The 13492-nt window shown below is 40.4% G+C and overlaps 1 protein-coding gene across 4 annotated transcripts in view; it reads left to right on the top strand.

The window, feature by feature from the left end:
* Window positions 1–10813, top strand: part of LOC134349403 (C-terminal-binding protein 1-like) — a 155350-nt gene extending 144537 nt beyond the window's left edge. For all 4 annotated transcript variants that reach the window (XM_063053656.1, XM_063053657.1, XM_063053660.1 and 1 more), the window contains one exon: window positions 9193–10813. In XM_063053656.1, coding sequence (XP_062909726.1) covers window positions 9193–9376 — 184 coding nt within the window. In that variant the 3' untranslated portion in view covers window positions 9377–10813. The remainder of the gene's footprint in view (window positions 1–9192) is intronic.
* The last annotated feature ends 2679 nt before the right edge of the window (window positions 10814–13492 follow it).

Consider the following 13492-nt stretch of genomic DNA (forward strand, 5'->3'; position numbering starts at 1 on the left):
CCCACATAATAAAGACATGCCACCATCATCCCAGTACCCAGGAGGCCAACAGTAACCTGCTTAACGTCTACAGTCCAGTAGCACTGACCTCAATAGTAATGAAGTGCTTTGAGCAGCTGGTCATGAACTGCATTAAATTGTGCCTTTCCACTACGTTGGACCTCTATCAGTTTGCATGTTGCCCAAAATGGTCCACTGAGGACCCACTGGCCTCTGCCCTCTACTCATCTGGAGAATGGTGTCTCCTACGTCAGAATGCTACTCATTGACTTCAGTTTAGCATTGGATATGCTGGTTCCTCAGAAGCTGGTGGGTAAACTGTCCTTGATGGATCTCAACACTTCCCTCTGTAACTGGATCTTGGACTTCCTGATGGAAAGATGTCAGACTGTTGGCAGCAACATCTCTAGCTCTGTCATGCCAAGCACCAGTGCGCCCCCCCGCCCCACCTTTGCATTGCGTTCTCAGTCTGCTGCTGTTCACACTGCTGACGCATGACTGTACTGCTAGATCCCAGCTCTAACCACGACACTAAGTTCACTGATGACACAACAGTGGTTGGCTCCATCAGCAACAATGATGAGTTGGCATACAGATAGGAGGTAGATTGGCTTGTGGACTTGTGGGAACACAATTTGAGTCTCGTTACAGACAAGATTAAAGTGGTGATTGTAAATTTTAGGAAGGTGCAGGCTGACCATTACCTATTTTACATCACAGATCACATTACTTATGACAGCACCAGTAGTAGTAATGCTGTTGTATATTAAACTTTATGTCGTGCATGCACTTAATGTCAACTTTTACATCCACAGAATCTGTTAATATTATTGTTAATATTTTATGTGCTGAATGTGATATATCCGCTGTTTTTGCATCTTGGTCCCTGAGGAACATTGTTTCGCTTAGCCGTAGATAGTTGCAAGAAAAAGTTTGTGAATTCTTTGCAGTAACTGGTTTTCTGCATTAATTACTCATAAAATGTGGTCTGATCTTCATCTAAGTCATAATAATAGACAAACACAATCTACCTGAACTAATAACGCACAAACAGTTGTACTTCTTGTCAATACTGAGTACACCATTTAAACAATCAGTCTAGGTTCAAAAAAGGTATGTGAACCTCTGGGGTAATGCCTTCTACAAAAGCTATTTGGACTCGGGTGTTCCAATCAATGAGATGAGATTGTATGTCTTTTTTTATAGGACAGGGCGCCTCTACAACCCACGCCTCCAAAGTCAGGTTACTGATGGAGCCTGCTGTTCTCTAGAAAGATCTGCTTATGTGCCCCATGCCTCAATCAAAACAATATTCAGAGGAACTTAGAAGAAGAATTGTAGAGATGTGTGAAGCTGGAAAAGGCTATAAAAGCATTTTTAAAAACCTGAGTGTTCATCAGTCCACAGTAAGAGAAATTGTCTACAAATGAAGGAAACTCAGTACTGTTGCTACTGTCCCTATGAGTGGGCGTCCTGCAAAGATCACACCAAGAGCACAATGTGCAATGCTGAAGGAGGTGAAAAAGAACCCAAGTGTAACAGCAAAAGGCCTGCAGAAATCTCTAGAACTTGCTACAGTCTCTCAAGTTTCCAAAGGATACTTCTGGGACAATGTTCTGTGGACAGATAAGCTAAAAGTTGAACTTTTGGGCAGAAAGGCACACCACTATGTTTGGAGGGAAAAGGGCACTGCACACCAGCACTAAAACTTCATGCCATCTGTGAAGCATGGTAGAAGGAGCATCATGGTTTGGGGCTGCTTTGCTACCTCAAGGCCTGGATAGCTTGCAGTCATTGAAGGAACAATGAATTCAAAATTGTATCACAACATTTTACAAGAGAATGTCAGAGTAGCAGTCTGTCACCTGAAGCTTAATAGAAATTGGATGATACAACAAGACACTGGTCGGAAACACGAGTAAATCAACAGAATAGTTTAAAAAGAAGAAAATTAGTTTTGCAATGTCCAGATGTTAACCCAATTGAGATGCTGTGGCATGACCTGAAGAAGGCTATTTGTGCAAGGTATCCTAGAAATATTGATGAACAAACAGTCTTGTATGGAGGAATGGTCTAAAATTCCTCCTCGCCGTTGTGCAAGTCTGATCAGCAGCTACAGGAAATATTTGTTGGAGGTTATTGCTGCTAAAGGAGGGTCTACCAGTTAATAAGTACAAGGGTTCGCATGCTTTTTCCAGCCTGGACTGTGATTGAACATTGTGTTCAATAAAGACAGGAAAATACAATTGTTTGTGTTATTACTTTAGGCTGTTTGTCTATTATTGTGACTTAGATGAAGACCATTCCACATTTTATGAGTGAGTAATACAGAACAAGTAAATGCAAAGGGCTCTCAAACTTTTTCTTGCAAACGTTGGAGGACTACAGACCTCAAATTGAACTTGGGTAGGTTAATTGGCAACTGGAAATCGAAGTGTGTAGTTGAGCAGTCGAACTTGGGAATATTAGGGGGAATGTAGGGGAATAAAAAAGGATTAGCGTAGACGTATGATGGGCCAAAGGGCTTTTTTATATGCCACTTCTCTGCCCATAGCATTTATATATATAGTACCTGGAAGAAACATTTTAGTGTTCAATTGGAAAGAACGTTTTAATTCGTAAATAAAACAACATGTCCCAACTCTGCAGTACTTAACAAGAGAATTTAACTATTCTAGTTCCAGAATAGATAAGCCTGCCCAATGCAGCACAGGGATTAGAAGATTAACAAACATCTGTTCATTATGGCCTTTCAACAAATCTGTCACTCTTCTAATATACAGATGTTTATATATTTTAAAAAGACCAGCTGGTCACTTGAATGTAGGATGTGGCTTCTGCATATCCTCGCTCCATTCCTGGTGTGTAACCACATGCTCTTGTAGAGAGCAGCGAATTTTAAAAATAATCAAATAAAATATTCTAGAAAATTTGTCTGAACACTAGCTTTCCCCCACCCCTGTCTTTGTCTTTGAGGACTGGGAGAAATTCAGAGTTCAGCAGAGGAGGACAAAGGGCTTAATTAGGAAAGGGAAAAAAGATTATGAGGGAAAAAAGATTATGAGAGAAAACTGGCAGGGAACATAAAAAACTGACTGTAAAAGCTTTTATAGATATGTGAAAAGAAAAAGATTGGTTAAGACAAATGTAGGTCCCCTACAGACAGAAACAGGTGAATTGATTATGGGGAGCAAGGACATGGCAGACCAAGTGAATAATTACTTTGGTTCTGTCTTCACTAAGGAGGCCATAAATAATCTTCCGGAAATATTAGGGGACAGAGGGTCCAGTGAGATGGAGGAACTGAGGGAAATATATGTTAGTAGGGAAGTGGTGTTAGGTAAATTGAAGGGATTAAAGGCGGATAAATCCCCAGGGCCAGATGGTCTGCATCCCAGAGTGCTTAAGGAAGTAGCCCAAGAAATAGTGGATGCATTAGTGATAATTTTTCAAAACCCTTTAGATTCTGGACTAGTTCCTGAGGATTGGAGGGTGGCTAATGTAACCCCACTTTTTAAAAAAGGAGGGAGAGAGAAACCAGGGAATTATAGACCGGTTAGCCTAACATCGGTGGTGGGGAAACAGCTGGAGTCAGTTATCAAAGATGTGATAACAGCACATTTGGGAAGTGGTGAAATCATCGGACAAAACATGGATTTGTGAAAGGGAAATCATGTCTGACAAATCTCATAGAATTTTTTGAGGATGTAACTAGTAGAGTGGATAGGGGAGAAGCAGTGGATGTGGTATATTTGGATTTTCAAAAGGCTTTTGACAAGGTCCCACACAGGAGATTAGTGTGCAAACTTAAAGCACATGGTATTGGGGGTAAGGTATTGATATGGATAGAGAATTGGTTGGCAGACAGGAAGCAAAGAGTGGGAATAAACGGGACCTTTTCAGAATGGCAGGCAGTGACTAGTGGGGTACCGCAAGGCTCAGTGCTGGGACCCCAGTTGTTTACAATATATATTAATGACTTGGATGAGGGAATTAAATGCAGCATCTCCAAGTTTGCGGATGACAGGAAGCTGGGCGGCAGTGTTAGCTGTGAGGAGGATGCTAAGAGGATGCAGAGTGACTTGGATAGGTTAGGTGAGTGAGCAAATTCATGGCAGAAATGTGAAGTTATCCACTTTGGTGGCAAAAACAGGAAAACAGATTATTATCTGAATGGTGGCCGATTAGGAAAAGGGGAGGTGCAACGAGACCTGGGTGTCATTACACATCAGTCATTGAAAGTGGGCGTGCAGGTACAGCAGGCGGTGAAAAAGGCGAATGGTATGCTGGCATTTATAGCAAGAGGATTCAAGTACAGGAGCAGGGAGGTACTACTGCAGTTGTACAAGGCCTTGGTGAGACCACACCTGGAGTATTGTGTGCAGTTTTGGTCCCCTAATCTGAGGAAAGACATCCTTGCCATAGAGGGAGTACAAAGAAGGTTCACTAGATTGATTCCTGGGATGACAGGACTTTCATAAGATGAAAGACTGGATGAACTGGGCTTATACTCATTGGAATTTAGAAGATTGAGGGGGGATCTGATTGAAATGTATAAAATCCTAAAGGGATTGGACAGGCTAGATGCAGGAAGATTGTTCCCGATGTTGGGGAAGTCCAGAACGAGGGGTCACAGTTTGAGGATAAAGGGGAAGCCTTTTAGGACCGAGATTAGGGAAAACCTTCTTCACACAGAGAGTGGTGAATCTGTGGAATTCTCTGCCACAGAAAACAGTTGAGGCCAGTTCATTGGCTATATTTAAGAGGGAGTTAGATATGGCCCTTGTGGCTAAAGGGATCGGGGATATGGAGGGAAGGCTGGTACAGGGTTCTGAGTTGGATGATCAGCCATGATCATACTGAATGGCGGTGCAGGCTCGAAGGGCCGAATGGCCTACCCCTGCACCGATTTTCTATGTTTCTACGTAGTCAAGCTTCAGAAAGCACTGGGCTACTATTTTTATATCTTTCCCATTTTCAGACTATTTACCTTTGATTACGTGCAGCTCCCTGTATCACTTGGTCCTGTTAACTCATTGGTCCGTCTTTATGTTTAATATGTGTTATGTGCATGCTTGCCTGTCTTATGTGTGCTTATCCTCTTTTGGAAATTTCACCACTCTTCCTCAACACATTTCATGGACAGCTCTGTAAGATCACCTTTCAATCTTTTTAGCTATAAAGAGAATAATTACAATTTCTAAATTTTTAATCAGCTAATTTTTGAAATTGTGCTGTAGTGTCCTCTCACCAAATCAATAATCCTTCATTCAGAGTGGTGGACAGAATGGACTACAGTATTCTGATGTAACTAATGATCAAGTGTGGAGTATTGTGTACAATTCTGACTGCTGCACTACAAGAAAGGTGTTTTTCCATTGGGATGCAGCCTGGAAAAGAGGGCTTCAGTTACATGGAGAGACTGGATAGACCATGCATCATGTTATTAATATTACTAACTTGGTAAACATTTCAAAAACTTTTTAAGAGCTTGATTTGCTCAAGATAAATCTCACTTATTCAAAACTAAGCATTATATTTTTTTCTCATAAATCTTTGTTGGACCATTACCTAAGATTAGGTTTGGTGCCCACTTATCCCTCATTTCTTGAAGTGAAGAAAATTATTTCTTTTCGTAGCTACTGCTGAAATGTGTGGATATTACCCAATGATTTTCCTGCTCAGTTACCCTGATAATGTGTGCAAGATGTCTCAGGTTTTTGTGCAAACTGATGGCCAGTGTTTTAAAACTTCACAGTTGTGAATTTGTGAATGGCGAAGTGTTACATTCTCTTTAATGGGTATATGATGGTGTTTGATGCCAGTCAATGCAGATAATAGAGATAATTGAATTTCCATTCTGTTTGCACCTGTTGAACAGTGAAATTTCCATTTTCTTTTTTTTAAAAAAAAGATACCTCCAGAGATCAATTGTGCCGTTATCTGCCAGGTTTTAAGAGAGTCTAGCTCTCAACACTTGTGTAACTGGCTTTCAGGAGGTGCAGCAAGTAGTCAGTGATTCTGTTTCTTAAATGAAATTATATTTTCTCCACTCTGTCAGGACTCCACCAGTGCATGCTTGTCCACTTTCCTCCGTGTGTTTCCTAAAACCTGAAACCTTATCCACTTGGTGTTCCCCTGTAACAAAGGCACTTTTAATGATTTAGATTTCCATTGTTGTCCTACAGTACTTCCACTAATGGAATTCTACTTCTGAAAATTAGTGCATTTAAGCAGTTATTTATTTGTGGAAAGTCAGTGCAGCTTCACCTGGTTCTGTCCTCCAACATCACAATAATTGCAGGTAACAGTCAGAAATGGTAAGCTAGCTAAGTGAATAGTCAAGAGTTACTGGGCTTTTTATTCATTTGGGTGCATCCCAAAGTGCTTTGAAGCCAGTAGTTTTTTGACGTGTAGTAATGCTTGAACCATTTTAATGTAGGAAAACCTGACAGTTGATTGGCCCACGGTAAACTGTCATAAATGACAAGTATCAATGATCAGAGAATCTATTTAGAAGAGAGTATAAGGAATGAGTATGACCCAGAGCACTAAGGTTAAGTATCCTTCTGCCATTAGATCTTGTACATGTATTTGACAAAGCAGATGTGTTACGTAACCGGCAATAATGAATATTAATCGAGACAGGTTTTATGAAAGCAACCAAACATTTATTAAACACATATGAACGATAAGGGGGGAAAAAAACAAAGGAAAACTTCAACTGGAGGTTAAACAGGTATGCAGCCGTTCATCAACTCCACTCGGCTTTGGTTCTTAAAGCGTTAAGTGTGAAAACAGTTCTTAAAGCGATACAGTCAGATATAGTTCTTAAAGCGATAACTTCGAAAGTCCAACAGTTTTACACATTCAATTGGGAGAGACGTCTCTGGAGAAAGATTTTTTCACCAATGCACTTTTACTGCTGGTTCTGTCCACAGGATTCCCGATGCCGAAATTAAACAGTTTAAATCAACTGACCTTAAATTCCTTTTAGAGAGAGAGAGCCTTTGTGCATGAACTCATTGCGCTATTGCAAGAGTTATCTCAATGCAGGTTCTCTTCAACGAAGACTCAATAAGGTCGATCCTTTATTAAACTGCCAAACGATGCCGACTTCTCTCGATCCTTCACTTCGATGAATTCTTCACTCTCCCTTCAAAACTGTTGGAATTGAGTAAATTGGCACTTCCAGCCACAAATTTCCAGTTCAAATATAATATCTTGTAAGAGAACGCACCTTCCGTTTTAAAAATGAAACTGCGTCACAAAAACAAACACGCAACAGAAACGGAGGCACAACATGTTCTACCTGGAAATCTACAAACTCAAAAACCAACTGCGTCACCTGGGTTGACCCTTATATAGTCACGGGGCACATGTCATCACGTGACCTCACATCGGCGGGAAAATCATATCAGGTGACCTCCAAAAGACCATTACATCATTCTCACAAAAAAACAGATCTCCTTGAGCATGTAACAGATGTGACCTCAGTTTAATATTTTATCAGAAAGACTGATACAAGTTCAGCAATCCACTACTGAGTCAGTATCAACTTAGTTTTTGTTTTGATAAAGATCCTGGAGTGGGATTTGAAACCCAGCTGAGAGGCAAAAGTGCTACCTACTAACCTACAGCTGCCACAAATATACTTATTTGTAAAGTAGCTACAATGTCCCTGACTGAAATCACTCAAATCAACACAATTTGTACAAGTACAAGATATTTAGTCAATTTGTCTCCTCTGACATTTTCTTAGTTTTGTGAACTCTTAATTCCATTTCTTCTGTGGCGTCCACAAAAGAACAGACTACCACAGGGATCAGTCCTGGCACCTCTACTACTTAATGTCTACACAAAGACCAACCAACCTTTCCTAACACATGCAGGTTTATCTATGCAGATGACCTATGCACAGCAACACAAGCTAACTCCTTCCAAGAAGTTGAAGTACGACTTACAGCAGTCCTCGAAGCAATGAAGCAGTATTATGAAAAATGATCTCTGAACCCAAATCCATCAAAAACTCAAGTGTGTACATTCCACCTGAGGAATCGAGAAGCAGCTCGGAAATTCAAGATCTTCTGGTGAGGGAAGGAGCTCGAACACCATCTGACTCCAATTTACCTGGGCGTGACACTGGATAGGATGCTCTCATTTGCCACACACATCCAAAAACTCCGAGGGAAAGTCGGCTCTCGCAATTTTCTCAAAAAAATTAGCGGGCATGAAATAGGGAGCTAATGCTCACACACTTAGATCAACTGCCCTAGTACTCTGCTATGCACCTGCAGAATATTGTGCACCTGTGTGGGGCAGATCAGCCCATGCAAAGAAAATAGACCCGTTGCTTAACAAAGCCTGCCGAATAATCATGGGCACACTGCGCCCCACACCCACTAACATCATTTACAGACTTGCAGGCGTTGCTCCCCCAGAGATCCGGAGACACACTACAACAAAAATTGAAAAAGGTAAACAGAACTCGGATCCACGGCGCCCACTACATCATCATGTGTCAGTTTCCAACTGCCTAAAATTGAGGAAAAGCTTTGCTACGGTGGAGGAAACATCCCCCCAAACATACAGGATTGACCTCTGGCAACAAACAGAAGCCAGAACCCCACCAAACAATACAGTGCAAGACCCCTCAGAAATGTTCCCAGACAGGACACTGCTTGACATACGGAAGTGGTGCACTCTCAACAGAGCGGGAGTGGCAGTTTGTAGGACGGGAGACAATACGGTGAAGTGGGGTTTAAAGACCTGAAAATCCTGTGAGTGTGGTGAAAGGGTGCAGAACATTGAACACGTTCCACGCAGCTGCCCACTCTCACCTGATTTAGCTGACACTGACCTGCTCAACATCAACCAAACAACACTAGAGTGGTGTCTGTCTGGTGTTACAAGCTATGATGATGATTTCTCCTTCCATCTTCCTCTGAATATTTCTGCTTTGCAAGCACATATTTAATGCCACTTTAAAAGCCAATTGATTCTGCATCTAATGTAGCCTGGGGACTCTCCTTCATACTCTCGCCCTTTATGTGAAACGGTTATCCTTTTATCTGTTTCGCTGCTATTAGTTATAGAGCTATCCAGGCGGAAGTTATTACGCTGCATTTTTTTTTAACATTGCAATTTACTCCCCTTTGGTTCTGTTGCTTAATGGTTGTATGTTTGTTACAGGTTCCCGAGTGGAGTGGTTGGAGTAACAGCGGCGGGTATCCCTGCAGCAGCAGTTGAAGGAATCGTAGCGGGTGCCATCCCTATGCAGCATGGGATGCCTTCAGTAGCCCACCCTTCGCACACGCCATCGCCAGGCCAGACAGCCAAATCGGAACCAGACAGAGATATCCCTGCTGACCAATAGCAGCTCTCAAGAGAAGAAAAGAAATGGCATTCCTCACCTTTTTTGACCTTTAACCTTCTGTCAGGATGCAGCCCAAAAGTTCGCAGCAAAAAAGAAAAATAAGTGGGACTACAAAATGTAGTTAATGCAGTTAAATGAAGCGTGGAATCTTACTGCATTTCCAATTGACGTCTGTAATTCTGTGACCTTATATGAAAAGGAAAGAAACCTTGTAGTACCTCAAGTCAGCCATGAATGTACTCTGTCTGTGTACAGTTTTGTAGAAGCCACAGATTTGTTTAGCTGTGAATATACTTTTTAAAAAGAAAGTGAAAATATACAAGACTTCCTACTTTTGCATATGGAGATGCTTTGTCAGTGCACAGAATTCTCAGGCAAAAAAACCTTCATGATTTCTTGTCTTAGTTTATTCAGCAACTTGCACCAAGTTCCTTCAAAATTTTTATTATGGTGGCTATAATTGTCCCAGGATAGCTGGTATCCCAATTACAATATTTGGTGGAAAATACGTCATACCAGTAGACTGAAAATGTGCTTTCTCTCTCCCTCTTGCACTCATCTTCCCCACAACTCATCAATTTTTTTTAAAATTGTTTAATGCTTTTGATGTTCGAAGTCCAGTCATAAACTCTTTTAAGTGAGTTGATATCTTGTGTACCTACTCATTTTTTGCAACTCAATTAGGGCAGTGCGATTCAGGTTTGATTTTGCTATCCCCATTGTCATTTGTGTTTTCTTCCTGGAGTTTATTCATACTTTGCCATTTTTTTCCTTTCCATTTAATACTACTTTCTCAAATACCCCACCACCTCAACACCCCCCCCCCCAAATAAAAATATGCAATCTCTGGATGAGAAATGGTTTTCATTTAATAAGCAGCACATGGATTTTTATTTGGCTTGTTGCATAGAGCACTACAGTAGTACGTGTGGATTGGGTAACTCCTGTGGAGAGTTAGCTTTTCTCCTTTATCCCAATTTTAAAAAATAGCTTTTTTTAGAATCTGTTTCTATAAGCATTAAATCTGTTGGCAGTCACCAATATCCCAATACAATCTTGCATCAAGTATACCTGAAGGGACTTGAAGCAACTGTATTATCTTTGACCCATAATTTTTACAAATGCATTTTGACATTTTAAACAAATACCCAAGGATTTTTTTCTTCTGTTTAGAATGAGAATTTTTGTCAGTTATAATGTGAAGTAGAAACCATATTAGGAATTTGAACAGAATAATTTGCTGTGCTGTTAATGGCCATTGAAACTGTGAGTCCTGGCACCCAATTGCTAAATAAGTTTTAAATCTTTCCCCATGCTTCTTGCTCCCTGATCAGTTTTTTTTGTTAGAAACAATCATGTTTGTGGCTGTAATCATTGGTATGAGATATTTTAATAAAACCAACAAAAATTACTCTGGAACTTTCATATTGATGTTGTTTGATTTTTAAGAAAATGTTAGTTGAAGCAAATTTAATAATGATTTTCAAATAAAAATCATTACTAATTTGAACAGTTATGCAGCTTGTAGAGGTGCTATCCCAGTTCTAGCAACCTGAAATCAATCCTCTGCAGTCACGGTGAACCAACTGGAGTCCAGTTCTTTAATTGAGAATGGGAAGGAGTTACAGTGTGTCATTTATGAACCTTCCTTTTTAAACCTGGGAACCCATTTTAGCTTCTAAGCTCTGTCTCCTAAACCCATTTTTTCTGCAGATTTTCTCGTGTTTGTGTTTTTAAATTTGCAGCACCAAGCATTGTTCTTTTGGACAAGAGTAAAAACCATTAGATTCTTAATCCAATTCAAATTATCAGAGGACTTGAAATGTCCACTGAGGACTGGAGTAAGTGTGCCGTGAGGACATCCTATTCTGTTATAAATGCTTACTGAGTTCAGGCCTTTGGCTGAATGCCCACTTACACTAAAGTTAGGAGCACGTAGAGTTTAAAAACTAAGGATTTAGATTAATTTATTTATCACATGTACATCAAAACATACAGTGAAATGTGCTTGTGTTAATAACCAAAACACAACCGACGATATGCTGGGACAGCCTGTAAATGTTGCCATACACTCTGGCACCAACATAGCCTGCTGACCTCAGTCATTGACCAAAGGTTTCGATGGTCTTTTTCTTCGGTGCCTGCCAACCCAACATGCATTCAAGGGGTTTGCTGGCCTTCATTCCAACCACTGGCTCCTGCTCCCGACCTCAAACTTTCCTCGTGCCTGTCCCTAAATCCTAACTATCTGTGCTGCCCTTAAAAGCATCCCTAAAATCTAACAAACAATTAAGCTGAGCCAAGTAGATTGGAATGACTGTGGAGTGAATTATATAATGTGCCTTAGCTTAATTACATACTAAAAAAATTTGGAAACTGAATAGTGATTGCTTCCTAAAAAATGCATCTTGATAATCACTTGACCAAATGCCACTAGCAGTAGAAGGTCTAAGTTGTTGATCTTCATGGTGAGTTGATTGCAGGTTTGACTAGATGGGGCGTGTGGTGTAAGAAAACAATTAAGGACTGATCAAGCCATACAATATTCCCACTATGTAGAAGTAAAGATGGTGACCAGGATAATCCTTCAATTTAATTTTTATTGCCAAATTATGAATTATGTTCTGACTCAAACCCATCCAATTTCTCCAAGCTGTGATTGAAACTCAGAAATTGAATGTATTACTTGTGGAAAGCATAATTGGCTTGCAAGCTGACCAGAAACAGGCACGATGTGATGATATCAGCATTAACTATCTTCATAAATGCATTCCATTTTTTGGCATCCTTTATTTTCTCCTTCAGTGGTCAATTTTGTCTGCTTGTATTTTGCTATCAAAAAATCCATCTCTTTTCCAACCACCCCACCCGCTGCCCTCAATCACCATATTGGTAAGATTGGTAAAATTACACCATCTATGTTGATTTGGAATTGGCTTGCCTACAGAAGGCAGAGGGTGGTAGTAAATGGAGCATATTCTGGCTAGAGGTTGGTTACTAGTGCTGTTCTGCAGGGATCTGTTGTGGGACCCCTGCTCATTGTATTTTATATATAATTGACTTGGACCAGAAATGTAAGGGTGAGCTAGTAAGGTCAGCAGTGTTGTGGATGGTGTAAAAAGTTGTTGGTTAAAATAGGGCATTGACAGGGCATAGAGCTGGGCTGAGAAGTGACAGATAGAGCTCGGTCTGGAAAAGTGTGAAGTGATTCAATTTGGAAGGTCAAACTTGAAGGCAGGGTACAAATTTAACGGCAGGAATCTTAGCAGTGTCGTCAAACAGAGGGATCTTGCAGTCTGCGCCCATAGATCCCTCAAAGTTGCAGCACAAGTTGAATGGTGGTTAAGAAGGCATATGGTGTGTTGGCCTTTAGTTGGGGAATTGAGTTCAAGAACCATGAGGTAATGTTGCAGCTCTATAAAACTTTGGTTAGACTATATTCAGGGTATTCAGTTCTGGTTACCTTATTATAGGAAGGATGTAGAAGCTTTAGAGGGTGCAGAGGAGATTTACCAGGATACTGTCTGGTTTGGAGAGCATGTCTTATGAGGAAAAGTTGAGCGAGCTGCAGTAGAGAGCATAAACTTTTGCACTGTGATTCTTCATGTATAACTATTGAGACTAAGACTAAATGTTTTTCTTAATGAATGGATAAATATTTGAAAAGAGGGAATACAATAGCAAGTGTGGAAAAGGTTTTTGGGCTTAAACACTATTGTGGATAGTGGTAATATTACTAGATAAGCAATCTAGAGGTTTGACTGATGGGGCAAATACTTGTGTTCAAATTTCAGCAAAGCAGATGAATTGTTAACACTGTTGCCCTCGGCAATCCATCAGTTTAGTTCAGACTGGTATGCACTAACCAGTTCTGATATGTAAGGTCATAGCATAAATCAGTTCCAACCAAGCATCTCCAGTTCAAAGTTGTCACTTTCACATGGAACTAGGTCTAAGGAAATAGAAAGAGAGATGGATCTGTCATGGGCTGGTAGGCTAACTTTATTTTTTTACATTGACTATACTCTCACTGTAAAGATCAGCAGATTGAAAGGTCTTAGATTAAGATTACCTGATTTATGGACACGCCTACACTCAAGCAAGTTCACATAAATT

The sequence above is a fragment of the Mobula hypostoma genome, chromosome 7, assembly GCF_963921235.1.
Source record: "Mobula hypostoma chromosome 7, sMobHyp1.1, whole genome shotgun sequence".
NCBI classification, from domain to species: Eukaryota; Metazoa; Chordata; class Chondrichthyes; order Myliobatiformes; family Myliobatidae; genus Mobula; species Mobula hypostoma.